The 16,789-nt window shown below is 38.0% G+C and overlaps 2 protein-coding genes across 6 annotated transcripts in view; both read left to right on the forward strand.

Annotated features, from left to right (window-relative positions):
* LOC135708032 (uncharacterized) lies at positions 1 to 1,296 on the forward strand. Its single transcript, XM_065229971.1, has 3 exons — positions 1 to 542; positions 602 to 860; positions 928 to 1,296. The coding sequence occupies exons 1-3, from the start codon at positions 1 to 3 to the stop codon at positions 1,294 to 1,296; spliced, it is 1,170 nt and encodes a 389-aa protein (XP_065086043.1).
* An 8,475-nt stretch (positions 1,297 to 9,771) lies between these two features.
* Positions 9,772 to 16,789, forward strand: part of LOC135707990 (bromodomain-containing protein DDB_G0280777) — a 358,322-nt gene continuing 351,304 nt past the window's right edge. For 2 of the 5 annotated variants that reach the window (XM_065229906.1, XM_065229911.1), the window contains exon 1: positions 9,773 to 11,183. The gene's annotated coding sequence lies outside the window, so the exon portion shown is untranslated. Of the gene's footprint in view, positions 11,184 to 16,789 lie in introns of all 5 variants that reach the window. The other 3 variants (XM_065229907.1, XM_065229910.1, XM_065229908.1) reach the window with 3 other exon arrangements.

A 16,789-nucleotide genomic window follows, 5' to 3' on the forward strand; every position in this document is an offset into this window, starting at 1 on the left:
ATGTCGGGATTGATCACCGTTCAGGATTATGAGGATCGTGCATCAACGAGTCTTCCTCGGGAAGCGCTGGACTACTACCGAAGTGGGGCGGACGATGAACAAACACTTCAGTTGAATCGCGCAAGCTACGATCGGTTGCGTATACGGCCAAGAGTTTTGTGCAATGTCTCCAATCGCAACATGAAGGTGAAACTGTTCGGCGACGAGTTTTCTATGCCGATTGGAATATCGCCAACAGCATTTCAAAAAATGGCTCATCCGGAGGGTGAAGTGGCTAATGCGCGGGCTGCGGCCAGTCGAAAGGTACCGTTTACATTGAGTACTTTGTCCAATAGTTCAATCGAAGAGGTTGCGGGAGGGGCATCGAAATCGCCCAAATGGTTTCAGTTGTATATCTACAAGGAGCGAAAACTGACCGAGCAGCTGATTCGAAGGGCTACAAAGGCAGGATTTAAAGCCCTTGTGATTACGGTGGACAGCCCAAAGTTTGGAAAACGTCGAGCGGATATAAGAAATCGATTCACATTGCCACCTGGGTTAACGTAGGTTTGAAGAATTCAGAAAAAGTATGACAAGTAAGGCTTTGTGTTTGCAATTTCAGTGTCGCGAACTTTGAAGGTGAGCAAGCTACGGGAGTGCAAAGTCAAAGTGGCTCAGGGCTTAACCAGTATGGCGAAGAGCAATTAGATCCATCCCTTGTATGGGACGATATAAAATGGTTGAAGAAACTTACCAAACTACCTGTGATTGTAAAAGGAGTTCTAACTAAGGAAGATGCAGAAATAGCAGTTAAAAATGGTGTTGATGGTATTTGGGTTTCCAATCACGGAGGTCGACAGTTGGACTCTGCTCCTGCCACGGTAACAATAATGAATGTCCAAATTTCTCCACAAAACTTTTCAATGTATCTGTTAAACTATGTTTTAGATTGAAGCCCTGCCAGAAATTGTTGCTGCTGTCGGGAATCGCATGACTGTCATTATGGATGGAGGTGTACGGGAAGGAAAGGATGCCTTTAAAGCTTTAGCCCTTGGAGCTAAAATGGTAATGGTTGGCCGGCCAGCTTTATGGGGGCTGGCTGTGAATGGTCAGCAAGGAGTCGAACACGTATTGGATATATTGAAAGACGAGCTGGATACAACGATGGCCTTGGCTGGCTGCCAGACTGTAGCAGACATTAGTCAGGAACACGTAGTACACGAGGCATTCTATACAGCTCTCAGCTTGCACACCCAGCAGTTGTCCGGAGCATCAAACAGAGAAAAGCGAAGAACTTGGTTCAGTGGGATGTTCTGATGATTGAGGTTTTCACTGCGTTAGGTGCAATACAAAATGAAAATTGATAGTAATAAAAATAAACATTTTCACTGGGTTGGTTAACTTGATCGATTTTCTTTTTCATTTTCTTTTTCAACGAATGTGACAAAAATCCTGTGAAATAACTAAATAGTTGAAATTTTTTGGAATACTGTAATACATTTTGGTGGTTGATAAAAAATACTGCGATTCAAATGTTGGCCTGCTGAAAGTGTGCTTATGCTTTCTGGATAACCTTTTACATTTTATAATTTTAAGATGCATAAGGGCCTCAGATACCCTATAGTAAGTTAAGGCACGGCTTTACTAAGCCGGAAGTTGTAGGTTCGATTCCCGGTCCAGTCTAGAACATATTTTGGATTGAAAATTTTCTCTACTTTCCTGAACATAGAAGAGTATCACTATGCTTACTACCAGTGTTGGGAAAATATAAAAAAAAATCCAAATCATTCCCAAGATCACGCTTGATTTTCGTGGACAAAAATCAACAAGCAAGCAAATGCGGATGGTTTTAAAAGCTATGTTATCCTAGCTACGAATATCAAACTAACAAGGCTCTCCAGCTACAGTTATAACCACACAGTGGTGAGTTTGAGTTTTATGATTATTGCTTTACATCAAAACGCGACCCGAATCTATCGTCACTGCTGGCAGCAGTAGCTTTGTGTCTGTCATAGGTGAAGAGTAAAAAGAGATAGCAATCTACACTTTCTCTTTCTAAGAAAACGATGTGCAACGGAATCATTTTGGTGACGAGTTAACTCTCTGCTTCATTTCTACATGATGTAAATAGTCTCGGAATATCTAAGGAAAATCAATGTGAAGTAGGATATTTTGTTCCACGCATGATATTGAGAACGTACGAGAGTGCTAAAATATAATTTGATTGATGATAATTCCAACACTGCTTGCTGCATACTAATATTATTTCCCAGATTTCTGTGAAATTTTACCGAAATCTCAACAGCTGAACGTTCGGTGACTTTTCCAGTAATTTTTCGCAGAATATCTGTGAAAATGACAGGGAAACTGTTAAAAATCACCGAGGTGTTTGCCTACCGTTCAATTGTACAGATTTCGGTAAAATTTCTCTGAAATTTCTAAAATAATCTTAGTGTGTAAACAATACACAAAAGCATGCATTGGTTGGCAAAGAAAGCTCTCAATTGATAACTGTGGAACTGCAGTTCACTGCCAACAGCAGCACAGGAATATATCTCGGAGTCAGTTGAGCTATTGGTTTGGGGCATTTTTTTCATTGCTTGGATTTCGAACCTTAAAACACTAATGAAATTGTGATTTAGGCCATATTTTCGGAGAAACATGCGATTTAAGATTTCAAACCCCCAAAACACCTCTAAAGTTGCGATTGAGGCCTTATTTACGGATATAAACGCGATAAATGATATCGAAACCCAAACCCCCCAAAATCACGATTTGTGCCTTGATTAAGAAGCTAACCGCGATTCTAGATTTTAAACCCAAAAATACTCCTCAAATCGTAATTTAATCCTTATTTTCAGAGTTGAACGCTTTGAAAGATTTCAAACCCAGAGACACCCATTAAATCACGATTTGGAGCTTATTAATGGTGATAAAGCAGTTAAAGATTCCCAAAACACTCATAAAATCATGATAAAATATTTCGAACCCCAAGACAGCCATAAAATCACTATTTAGGCCAAATTACCTTTGTTACCCAGTTGAGTAACTAAAGGTTTTAAAATTGCATTCAATTTAGGCAACGTTTCTCCAAGATGGCTTATACGATCAATATTTTGAGTTACATTAATTCATGTAAATTGAAAAGAGACATTTGGGTAAAAGAGTGAGAGTGAGACAACTAAAGTGGCATCAAAAATGCTCATCCTAGCAATATCGGAAATAATGGCTATATTTTGGTTGAGCACCCGGCGTTGAGCCGGCGCCGGTGGTGTAGTGGTAACCGTGACTGCTTTCTAACACCCCGATGGGTCTGGGTTCAATCCCAGCCGAGGTCGGTGGGATTTTTCTGAGGCAAAAAAAAATCTCTGGTCACGTCTTCCTTCGGAAGGGAAGTAAAGCCGTTGGTCCCGGCCCATGTATGTTTGAATGGGTGCGATATCCTACGCTGCCTTCCTGCACATTCAATTGCCGTCAATGGACAATCGATGTCCGTCGGTGATTGGCACTAGATTGCGGAACAGAGACCGACGTTAAATAAAGGAAAAGAACCGGCGTTGTCATTCGAAACCTTTCTTGCTGCGCAAACAACCTTGGACCACCCAGGAAGAGAGGAAGAGGACGAGAGAGCACTGCAGTTCTAGTGACAAGTGGCAAACATATGGACGCGCAGAGTTGTATAATTGCATTCTTGTCTGAGCGATGGCTCGGTGCCTGGAGTGGATAATTAATGAGCATGGTTCGTATTGATTGGGATTTTATTAACTGCGTAGGAATCGTATACCACACTTTGAATTTGCTTCAGCGAGTCTTTCCACCTTCCGGCACACATTATTTCTTAACAAACCCAAATGTGAGAAGGATCTACTTATGGAGACCTCAGTACAAATCAAATCCGCACTGGACAGTAAGGGTTTGCGACCCACCATATAAACACTAAGAAATAACTTATATTACACGTGACGGAATCCATCTTTGATATAAAAGGTGATACGTAAACAAACATGTCATGTAAAATTAAGTGCTCCGAGACTGAAAGTTCCATTGCTCGACGAAAAGTACGTTTGTTTGAGCTGAATTTTGCGTCTGTTATGACTCAAATTTATGTTAAAATTGTATATGTCAGTCTCAGAGCACCTAAATTTACATGCATTTTTCTTAGTGTGTAGACTTGATACATCCTATTGGCTATGTTATTATATGTTCGTCATTTTGTGTACGGTACCACAGTTGCTGCGTCTTTCTTCAGCCAAATCTGTGTGAGTTTTATATGCATCAACTTCAAGATATTGCTCAGTGCAATTTAAAAATAAAATCATGATTATTGTTAATTTTTCCCACTCCCCAAAAAATTATGAATTTTAATGGTGATGTAAATATCCCTGCATGCTAAAATTGAAGCATGCATCCTTTTCATCTCAACTTGCAAGAAATATTGCTTACAAAGATGGATGGTTTTGTGCATCATAGTGACAGAAATTTACACTACTTTTTCGAGCTGTGCATAAATTCAATAATATAATTGCTATTTCTCCATTGCTTTATAAGTCAAAGTGTTGAAATAAACTGTTCTCTGATAGGTAATTCGTCTTCTTCGTCTTATTAACCTTCCCGTCTTCCTCCACTTCTTCTTCTTCCACGTCTTCCTTGTCTTCCTCATCTTGCTCTTTTTGCTTGTCTTCTTCGTCATCCTCATCTTTCTAATTTTCTTCGTCTTTCTCGTGTTCTTTGTCTTTCTCGTCTTCTTCGCCTCTCTTGTCTAATTCGTCTTTCTCGTTTTCTGCGTCTTCCTCGTCTTTTTCGTCTTCCTCGTCTTCCTTGTCTTCCTCGTCTTTCTCGTCTTTCTCGTCTTCCTCGTCTTCCTCGTCTTCCTCGTCTTTTATTCGTCTTAATCTTCCTCTTTTTCCTCGTCTTCCTCTTTTTCCTCGTATTCCTCTTTTTCCTCTTCTTCCTTTTTATCCTCGTCTTACTCTTTTTCCTTGTATCATTAGTATCCTTCGTCTTCTTTGTCTTTTTCGTCTTCTTCATCTTCTTCGTCTTCTTCGTATTCTTCGTGTTCTTCGTCTTCTTGGCCTTCCTCGTCTTCCTCGTATTCTTCGTCTTCTTCGTCTTCTTCGTCTTCCTCATCTTCTTCTTCGGAACACGGAACACGGAATTCACTCATCAGCTTTGCTACCTCTCTCCCATACGGTAGGGCACTGCTAGTCAATCAGTCAAAGACCGGTAGTCATCGGAGGAGACTTCAATGCTTGGGCAGTGGAGTGGGAAAGCAGCTGTTCCAACGCAAGAGGGTACAGTCGGCTGGAAGCTTTGGCAAAGCTGGAAGTTAGGCTGTCCATCGAAGGTACCAGGAGCCCTTTTCGCAGAATTGGGCGGGAATTCATTATCAACGTCACTTCCTGCAGTCCGTCGCTTGAGGAAAATATGAATTGGAGAGTGTGCGAAGAGTATTCCCATAGTGACCATCAGGCGATCTCGTACGGTGACTGTACGGAGGACGAGAGCTTGCGACTAAAAGTGGAAGACAATGGCTTTCAACAGGGATCTTTCCGTTGAAGCACTCCGTGTGGACAGGGACCCGCGGATCTGAACGCGGACGAGATGACAGAAACTCACAACTGTCAGTCAGTCAGTCAGTCAGTCAGTCAGTCAGTCAGTCAGTCAGTCAGTCAGTCAGTCAGTCAGTCAGTCAGTCAGTCAGTCAGTCAGTCAGTCAGTCAGTCAGTCAGTCAGTCAGTCAGTCAGTCAGTCAGTCAGTCAGTCAGTCAGTCAGTCAGTCAGTCAGTCAGTCAGTCAGTCAGTCAGTCAGTCAGTCAGTCATTCAGTCAGTCAGTCAGTCAGTCAGTCAGTCAGTCAGTCAGTTAGAAATTAACCCATCGGCCAGCCGGAAGAGAGAAACCACTGAAATGTATCCATCAGTCAGTGGAAAAGAAAAAAATAATCCACATTGCCATTTTAGAACTTTGATCACAAACTAATATCCAAAGGAACAATTGACAGTCTATTTTGCGTTTTTGGATGTATACAGCTGAGCAACAGCTATATCAGTCTTTGTAAGTTCCGAGGAGGCTCATTTATGGTGGAGGGCCACTTAGTTGGCTTCCTGGGTCTATTACTGACATTAATTATTAATTGGGAGATCTCAATTTTTCTGAAAAATTTGTTCATATTTCTAACTTATAATTGCGATTGGTATTAACTAACAACAATTCTTCATAAAAAATAAAAGGCCTTAGAAAGTTTGTTTACAAATGCTTTTGTGCCGTTATCAAATGTTATGCCTGATATGACGCTCTAATACTGTGCATCGTAGTAACAGAAATTTATAATAGGTTTTCGAACTGTGTACTTTCAACGAAGTTATTTCAAGAACAACATGTGAAAAGGGCATAAAGCTTTTTGTAAACAAACCTCATTATGCCCTTTTCTCGCCACCCATATGACACCAACGCAAACCATCAACATCACCGGATAAGGGAAGCTTTCCCCTTCCCAATGATGTTGTTAGTTTGCGTGGGCGACCCTCGGTTGGCGAGAAGAGGGCCTACACAGGTTTGTTTACAAAAAACTTGTATGCCCTTTTCACATGTGGCTCTTGATTTGAATATTCTCTTTTGGGACTATTTCCAATATTTTTACTTAACAATCTGAAATGATTGAAAAGATATAGTTTTAAAATGATTTATTTAACATGAATACATTTGTGTTTGAATATAACAGAGTAATACTTCGTAAGCTGGGATTTCCCAGGGAAGTTTTCACTAGATAAACCTGGAATTTTCAGGGAATTGTTTTATTTCTCATGGAATTTTCAAATTCTGTTACTAAAAGTATTTTAAGCAAATAATGCATTTTTAAAGCATTCATTTTATTTTATTTCACTTATTGGACTTAGCAGATCTGGGCCAGTTTTATCTTCAGTATCTAATAAATTTTAAAATTCGGAGACTTGAAATTTTTTTCTAGTTCTGGAAAATTTTATTTTCACAGATTTTAAACATGATTTTTTTTTTATTTTGATCTTAAAAATAATTATACCTCGAGTCATTTTTATGAATCTGAAATGAAGATAAAAATCAATGATGTTGGACATTAAGCATTTGCCAAGATCACAGATTTGAAAACCAAAATCAAACAACCAACAAAATTCTTCAAAGCTCATAAAATTTGATTCGAATTTCTAAGGATCTCATTCCAAGATAGTTTCCATGAGAAACCTTAAGAGAATACCAAGGTAGTTCTGAGTAGAATTCCATGCAATGGGATTCAATGAAAACTTTAACGTAAACTCATAGGAATTACCGAGGTTAATTCTTGAAGGATTTTCAAAAATCTTGGAAGATAATTCTGATGAGATCTTCAAGGAAATTCAAAAGAGAAATCCATGGAAATTCTGAGCATAAGTACATGAAGCTTCTAGGAGAAAAATAATCCAGTGCATAGTTCCATGGAAATTTCCGGAGACTGCTTCGGGGGTATGCTAAACCATGGATTACAATTGAATCCGAGAATAATTCCAGGAGAAATTCAATGGAATTCCAAATGAATTCTGACTAGAATGCGAAACAAATTTTGAGGAGAACTGCAAATGAATTGGTAAGAGTTTCAATTCAAAGGGGATTCTAAAGTAAATTCAACAAAAATTCTGAAAATAATTCCAATGAATTTCTTAGGACTATTCCGAAATAAATCTATGGAAAATTTTAAGGTAATTCGAAGGGACTTTAATGACAAATTCCGAGGACGATTCAAACAAAATAAAGAGAAAAGTTTCAAATTAATTCATAGGAGCATTCCAACGATACCCCGGTGATTTTTTTTTAATAAAAGGGAGTTCCAAGAAAATTATGAGGAACATTTAAATAAAATTATTGGGAAATCGGAGAAGAACAAAAATGGAATTGGTAATTTCATGTGAATTTCAGGAGAATACTAAGTAAATGCTGAAGAGAACTCCAAGTGAATTTGGTCTGGAGTATTTATCGTGGAATCGCACTGCAGAAATTATTAACAATATGAAGAGCATTGCAGAGCGAATTCAGAGAGTGTTCTGCAGAACATTTTCAAAAGTATTATGGAGCAAATTGTAAAATAATTCTATTTTCCACAACAAATTTAAAAATCCTGGGCACACAAAAATCAAGATTCAAAATTTGAGTAAAAAATTATATTCTGAGGCTTTAATTTATTTTTAGGATTCATGCATCGAAAATTGTAAGATCCTGGATTTAGAAGAACTTTCATGATATAGGGAGTTTTATTTAAATTTAAATATTCCGGACATGGAGATATATCCAAGATAAAGGAACATGAGAAGGTTCTACTTCTTCTTCTTCAACATAGTGTTTGTCGCATGTTAGCTTATTCAGTGCTCTCAACTTAGTGTTCTAGGTACACTTCCTCAGTTATTAATTGAGAGCTTTCTATGTCTGTACTATTTTTGCATTAGTTTAACTGTTTAGAACATACAATCATACTCTATGGCAACAGTCAACACAAATTCCAAGCTGAAAAAATCCTAGACCGATCCGGGAATCGAACCCAGTCACCTCCAGCATGGTCTAGCTTTGTAGCTGCGCCTTTACCAAGTGCGCTAAGGAAAGTCCTTTCCAACTGAGTTAATGGAGAATATTTCATCGGCCTATCTCGAATCAGTCAAATGAAAGATTTATTATATTGCAATAGGGACCACCCTATTGTCATTGACCTAAAAAAATTATCCATCAAATATATTAAAATTTACCCATAGATACTACTCAACCAACATTGCAAGCAGAATAAGATCTTATTCAGGCAAAAATATGCTTGTCCGGCAAAAAATGCCTTATTCAGCCATTAATCAGCATAAATTGTTTGTTGAGTATACACTTAAAACAAACGTTTAAAGTATGAACATTGATTTTTTACTACATACGATTTTGGAACGATTGTTCAAAATTGCTGTTAGATTACATTATTAACTATAAACTAAGATTATCAAATCATAAAAAAGGTATTTCGCGAAATGGGATTTATGATTTGGTCACAACATTTGGGAAGCAGTTAGTGTAGAGCTGTACCATATCAAGAATATAGAGAACATTAAAACCTATTTATGGATTTCATAATAATATCATCCCGTGAACTCTTAAAGTCTGTAATAAATGAAACAAATACATATGGATTCGAAAATCCTCTGAGTTTTATGATTTTTTTTTGCGGAATTGATGAATTGACGAATTCTTTACAACAAAAGTCTTTCAAAGCTAACTTTTGTACTTAAATTTGATAACTCTGGGATCGATTTGTTTAAAGACCGTAAGCTCGCGCTTCCACTGAGTATTCCCTAAGCTAAACTACTACTCAACAGATGTCGCAGCTCTTGACGAACTTCACTAGACAAGATATCGTGCCCATCTATCTGCCAACATGAATCACCCAACAACACGCCGTTCAATACAACCAACCACCCAAAACATAGCGCGTCTCTGTAGTGGTTCCATCGTGCAGCATAACAAAGAGCATATACTGAGAGAAACCCGGCACAACATCATCAACATTGCTCACGAGAAACTTGGCCAAAAATCGAGAGCGATCGTCAACTGGACAAGCAGGAAGAAATCGTACCGACTAAATGCACATTCATACTACCATAGGCTTATTGCGATCTCTCTCGTCTCCTGGTCGGTCGTTAGTCGTCACAGCTGTTGTGCATCCCACAATCCCCATATCCAGTGCAAAATACATACCGACGACTGAACAGTGGCTCGCTCACCGACTCGCCCATGTAGCATATCGTTTCTCGGGGGCCTTTCTCAATTCGTGTTCGACTGTCGGGTGGAACGCAGTGTGTATCCGTATTCGTCGAAACGGTGAGGCGTCGCGTTTTCGTTGTTGGACTTTTCTTTTATTGGTGCCGTTGTTGTCAACTGTGTTGCGGTTGCACCCCATGCCACCAGCGATCCCCATTTCGGGAGATCATAAAGCAAGAGTGCATAAATAAGCAAACGACTGGAGGACAGGAACAAGTGACAATGCAATGCATAGGCGAAGGGCAGAGAAGGCAATGATGCGTGTGTGACACATTTGAGAGGCCTCCTTTTGTGAATGCATTTCGCGCAGAGTTCTCAAGTTGGAGTGCGGAGTGTGTGAACTCTGTGGACCGATTGGTTGTTGCTTGCGTGTATTCTTCCGGGAGAGAGGACCACTTTGACGGCGGGGGGTCGTGCCACCGAGAAACGGAATAGATTTTCCAACTGATGTTTAATGTTTCAATTGCTGCGTTCGAGTGCCCGAGTGTGAATTATTAATTTTCATGATTGCAGCCGAGGAATTGATAATGTCGTTTGAAGCGTTATGACTCCGTAGCCTTTGTTGATCGCCGATCGCCGATCGGAGATACGTGAGTGAGTGAGAAATTGTGCTGTAAATTATTATCTTCGGCAGGTACTGCGGGGGCCAGCCTGGAACGACAATAAAAAGTTTCTAATTTTCTTTTTGCGTGATTACTCTGCCTTTTTATGGTTGTTAAAAAAATTCGATTCCCTGGTGTTGTTGGCACTCTGAGAGATAACAAAAAGTGCTGCTGCAGTAATTACACAAATTGATTGTTGGTGTTTTCAGACAAAGTGAAATTTCATTATTATTTTTTTAAACGAGTGTTATCATGAAATTCTTGCTGAAATATCCATCTTGCTTCATCGATAAAAAGAAGTAAAAAATAGAAAACCGAGTGCTGTATGAAAACTAGTTTAGTGCAAGTTGTGTTCGATGAAAGGAGAATTGCAAGCGCAAAAAAATAAAAACGAGTGTTTCAATGTAAAATCTGTTTACATACCGTGAGTGAAACGGAATAACAGTGCTCTCCAGCCAAGTTGAAGGAATCGAAACCGGATCAAAACACGATTTACGCGATTTTCGCTTTTTGCGTCTCATCTTCGCCCTGAAGCTGATCACTGTGAAACTCGTCGGATTGTGAGATCTCAGGCTTGAAAAAAAAACCCTTGAATTGGATTAAAATTTCCTGGCACGTGTACGTGCAGCTCGGGTCATCAGGAAGATCCCACTCTTCCGTACCCGTACGATTGAAAATACAGGTCAACAGGGCTTCCCGTATTTCACTGATAGTGGCAAAACGAGAGGGATATCCTTATTCAACGCGTGTGACGAGCCTTGAATGTGGTAGTGCGGTGTGGCGGATACAGGCGCAGCATCCAAAGTTCAAGGTCAGTTAGTTTTTCGAGGTAAATCAAGAGACATGCTTGAGCTAGCATAAAAGGAATCCACAGAGACAGAGATGAGAGAGCGAGATTGTGAAGAGAAAATCGAGAAAAATGACATGGCGTGAGAGGAGTTTTGTTTTACCTATGGTGATGGTGATGACGTTTTCGAAATGTTGCTACGCTACGTCCAACATTTGTGTACTATAAATGCCTACGTCGTTTGAAAATTCCATGGGATTCGGCTTGTTTGGATGTTAAGCATGGGAACATTGTTGTGGAGTAGAGTGTGTAGAGTAGAATGGGAAATTTTCAATTCGGAGATTGATCAAGATAAGGCACTGAAAGCTTTGTTTGCAAATTGTCGTGGAAGGACTTTCGCAGGTTGAGCATTATATTGCTCCGATAGAATGCAATGTACTTCCAATGGAACCTTGGACTGGTGTGATTCATTCGGTATGAATGACTAAGCCCAAGTGTGGTTGACGATGCGGACTGACGATTGATGGCAGTGTAAACAAACTTGGGTCAACACCATTCGTGATTGTTATATTTTCTTCAATCATTTATGCATCAATAGTTGGTCTACCGTTAAAGAATGCATTGTTACTAGTGATGTCCAATTTTATCAGATATTAATTCATGTACACAATTTAACAGATTGTTTGTAATAACCGTTCTTAATTTACTTTCAATAAAACAAGAAGATGAAAAATAACACCAACCAAATATTTACAATCAAAATTTAACAGATCCGAAAAAATGAAAGCTTGGCCACAATCCACAAATGCAGTTGATCTACTAAATTTAAAAAGACTATTTTATCGTGGCAAAGGCCATGTCATTGTGTGTAGATTTCGTATACTTAAGCAACTTTGCATACTTTTTTTTTTAAACGCTAGACCATCATTTAAAAAGGGCGGAACTTTTTTTTAATAAATACTTTCTCCAAAAAATTTAAACTCTATAATGTCAAGTCCTACAAAAATGTTACCAAAAATGATTTGTAGATAAATAAATGAGCTTGCATAATAAAATACCAAAACATTAAAAATGTTATTGCTACACTGAAGAAAAAAATGTTTAAAATTTAAAAAAACACAATTTTTTAAAAATCGTAAATTTTCTCTACAGATAAGCAGACCATTTATCTATAACTCGTTCTTATATCTCAAGATGGGCACTTTTAAAGAAAAACAAATTTAACAAAAACTTTTTCGTGTTCACACTGAATGAAATCAATGATTTTTTTTAGTGTAGACATGAAAAATATTGAAATGTTGAGACTCATGAGAAACCTACCACTCAACCGGATTTCACTCAACAAGCTCCAAATGAAAGGTACACCAAAAAAGATATTGAAGACGTATTCAATCCTAATGTGAATGATATAGACAATTTAATTTTAATGTTATGTTTAATTGGCAGAGTATGAAAAAATGGTGTTCTTATTTCATAAATTTTTATTTTATCTTATTTTTTTTTTTGTAATTACTTTATTTGTACAGGCTCAATCGAATAAACTTTACAGAGCCGAGTTATCCTTTGCGTTATACATTGTTACTGTCTTATATTTAAAATTAAAGGAACTGGACCGAGTACTCGCGGTCGTCTCGAGGTATTTTATCTTATTTAGAGAATAACTTATATATAAGTTAAGCAATAGGCTGAAAACTGTGATTTTTTTTGTGTACCAGATATCGTCTTTGCGTGGTGAAACAAATCTTCTTGTTCTTCTGACATTTTTTCGTATTGCTCAGTAGATATATAACAGAAATTCAATGTTGTGATGCTTTTCTCTGTTTGTTTAACTGCCAGTCGTAGAGCTCTCGTGGGGTTGTAATAGTATTTCCGTATTCTTGGACAAGGCTTGCTCTTTTTGCCATCCGTTTTAAAGTTCCACCAATAGCATCACAGGGATCTTTTCCATGCCTCCAATTTGTGCATTGATATGAAGTTACATAGACTGGCAAATTTTTTTCTGCTCTTATCATGGAGAAATCTATTGATAGTTTCAAGAATTCTATCAGTTTATTTTATTAACGCTAGATTTGGCATAAATTTACACGATATTTCGTGTAAATTTAAGCACAATATCGTATAAATTAGCAATATTGTATGCAATCTTGTAAACGATTTCACTGTTTATGCCAAGTATAGCTCAAAATTAATCGAAGGGAGATTTCACGCGATAGTTAAAATTCAGCATTTTTTTCTGTGTATTATAAACCACAAAAGGGTGAATAGTTGCCTGAGCGTTATTCCAATGGTAACTCTGAGCAGCGTTCTGAAAAATAAATGAATAGTTGTCAGAGGAATCGCAAATTATAATTAATTCATCTTCTTTTAGAGAATCTTTTTTGACTGTTCTTTACACATAAAGTCATGAGTGATTAACTTATCAATTTTATCTACGAAGTACGTGGCAAACTCATTTGCAGGTTTCATAATGTTCTCCAAGTTACAAAGATCCGTAGATAGCCACTGTTGATAAATTACATCTTCTTTACCACTTTCTTCTAATAGTGCAGCAAATTCGTGTGCAACTTCTGCATTTATTTATTTATTTATTTATTTATTTATTTATTAATACTCGCATACGTTTCTTCAAATATTGTATATGCCTCTTTGAGAGACATCATAAGAAGTCGCTTCTGAACCCATTATTTTAGGCCATTTCGAAGTTCAGACACGTAATCGTTAATTCCAGGCATTGGCCTGCTTATATCATTACAAATCAAAGAAATATATAACAGTCTATAAATTATCGATCTGAGTATTCTTACCTGGTATATCATCAGGTTGGTGGCCACTTGTTGATGGTTGTTCATCACTTGTTGGTGGTTCATACCCACTTGTGGATGGTTGTGGATCGCACAGATCCGAGCGCGGTTTTTTTTTATGTATATCTATTGTGCTGAACCAATTCACGGCATGACTCACAAATGCTCATCTGTACATTCAGTTGGTGAGTATATCCCATAGATTGGATTTTTTAATTAATGCTGGTGTTAAGTAACGTAGTTTGTTTCGGTTGCACTTGGGATTCGAAATACCAGCACTGCATTTAAAAACACTTCTGGCATCCATGGGAATAATTGTTATTAAACGTTATAGTAATTTACTTTCCAACTGTCACTGTTTCTACACTACATTGAATAGGGTCGTAACGAAGACAACAAATCAAGAAGATTGGCAACTCTTCCATTCTCTCATACGAACGCTATGAGACAGGTACAATCGCGTCATCTGCCGCGCAAAGATAAATGCTTCGAACGAATTTGATTGCAAAGATTACATCCTCAGAGGAAGGGAAAAGTTGCCAGTCTTATTGATTTCTTGACTTCGGTCGTATCTACATCTTTACTTAAATAGTAAATAATGTATACCTACAGACAGGTCGTACCTACATCGTACCTTTTGTGTACCTACATCTTAAACGGGAAATAATATATATTTTATAGGTCCATTTTTTTTTAAATTCGTTTATTTTTCCAGGCTCATTTGCTGTAGCTTTGCGGAGCCGATATTCATTGGATGGATAACAATATTACTTAAAACTAACGTTAGTAAAGCGGGGGCCGATTACTCGCGGCTATCTCGAGGTTAGGGGTAGCAAATTGTAACAAATGGATGGCAGGGTAGGGATTGTGAACACAAGGTTTGGAGAGCAATGTGCTCTTGATCTTGAACTAGGCGACACTCTGATGAAAAAGACAAACATGGGGGTACACCGATGGGCAGCTAACAACTTGGGAGAACACAAGATGACACTAACTACTAAATCCTCAAATCTATCCGTTTTAAAAACACATAAATTAAATTCAAATAGTCGAGGTCTGGGCTCGCCAAGACATCTCTAACGGGTTTAGCGGGTTGTTTTCCTCGGGCCCTGAGGGATGTGGATAACTCAGATCTGGCAACACGGTGTAAGGTACATGACCAAACAACATGCTCGATATCGTGATAACCACTGCCACACGCACATAAATTGCTGCCTGAGAGCCCAATTCGATAGATGTGCGAGTCTAACGAGCAGTGATTGGACATAAGCCTTGATATAACGCGTATAAAGTCGCGGCTCATGTCCAACCCTTTTAACCATGGTTTGTTCGACACCTGTGGGAGAAAAGAATGTAACCATCTTCCCAATTCACCATCATTCCATTTTTGTTGCCAACTGATGAGGACTTGCTGACGAGCAATATCAAAAATATCGCCTTCCATAGCGCCCACCTTAGCCAATGAGTCCGCTTTCTCATTACCCGGAATTGAGCAATGAGATGGGACCCAAGCTAAGGTGATAGTATAGGAGCAGTTAGATAAAGCACTCAGTTTAGATCGTATTTCAGGCAGGAAATACGAGGAGTGCTTCATCGGCCTCATTGAACGAATAGCCTTCAATGAGCTAAGACTATCCGTAAAAATGAAATAATGGTCAGAAGGTAGTGAGGCTAGGTACATTTTGTGTTATTGAAACTGGTTTTCTCACTCGTTAAACATATTTTGTTAGCGATTTATTTGATTTGATATATCGACACCCATATTAACCATAACATGTTCCGTCCATATCTCCGCAACTAGTTGACCCTTCCTTAATATTCAAAAGCTTTATAAAAGATCATTTAATTTTTCATTTGAAGTTTAACTCAATATTATTTAGTGGTAGACGTGAAACACTCAAAAAAATTTAATTTGTCGTTCCCACCCTGAAAAAAATCATAGATTTTATTCAGTGCAAACACGAACAAGTTTTTGTTGAATAATTTTTTTCCTTTAAAAGTGTCCATCTTGGGATGTGTCAACAAGTTGTAGGTAAATGGTATGTCTATCTTTAGAAAAAGTTTCAGATTTAAAAAAGGGTGTTTTTGAGAAATCTCATTTTTAAGTTTTAAAAATATTTTTTTTCAGTGTACCCTTCGATTGTTTTTCTATTTTCTTACAAAAACTCATTTATTTCTCTAAAAATCATCCTTTGGTGACATTTCTGTAGGACTTGACATTATTGAGTTATTATTTTTTGAAGAAAATGATGACAAAAAAGTTCTGCCCTTTCCAAATGTTGGTCTTAATTTTTTTTTTTCAAGAAAATAAGCATGCAAAGTTGCCTAAGTAGACGAAATCTATACACTTACAAAGTTTCATTGACATCTGAAAGGGTGCTGCCAACCATTTGTCGAGTTAGTGTGAAATTCGTCTATGTCAGAGATTGCAAATACGCTCAATAAGGTGAAATATACTGTGAGCGATTCAATAAAACGATTCCAGGAGCTTGGGACGCTAGAGGAATGCATAAGAATCCGGCGACGAATCAAGTGAAATTCAACAATTTCCATTCGAAAGTTGGCGAAATCACTGGAAATGCCGAAATATTCCGCTACTACCATAGTTCATTATGACTTGAAGGTTAAATCATATAAACTATGCAAAAACGACTACTTGAATGACACCATGAAAAGTTAAGATTTTTCTCAATCGGTTGTCCGAAGGCCGCCATCAGTCTGTTTACTGTGCTGTTTACCGATGAAAAAATTTCACTATCGAGCAGCAGAATGATCGGCAGTTGTTTCATGTTACTTCCAAAAATCGAGGAAGTATTTCAAAGAGTCATC

This window comes from Ochlerotatus camptorhynchus, unplaced genomic scaffold (assembly GCF_037179485.1).
Source record: "Ochlerotatus camptorhynchus isolate MF236.1 unplaced genomic scaffold, CSIRO-AGI_Acam_v1.1 ptg000324l, whole genome shotgun sequence".
NCBI classification, from domain to species: domain Eukaryota; kingdom Metazoa; phylum Arthropoda; class Insecta; order Diptera; family Culicidae; genus Ochlerotatus; species Ochlerotatus camptorhynchus.

Bases quoted from the DNA above. Each gene is read 5' to 3' on its own strand.
- LOC135708032 (XM_065229971.1), top strand. From the start codon at position 1: ATGTCGGGATTGATCACCGTTCAGGATTATGAGGATCGTGCATCAACG. The intron at 543-601 runs GTAGGTTTGAAG...TTGCAATTTCAG, and splicing joins ACATTGCCACCTGGGTTAAC to TGTCGCGAACTTTGAAGGTG. The intron at 861-927 runs GTAACAATAATG...ACTATGTTTTAG, and splicing joins TGGACTCTGCTCCTGCCACG to ATTGAAGCCCTGCCAGAAAT.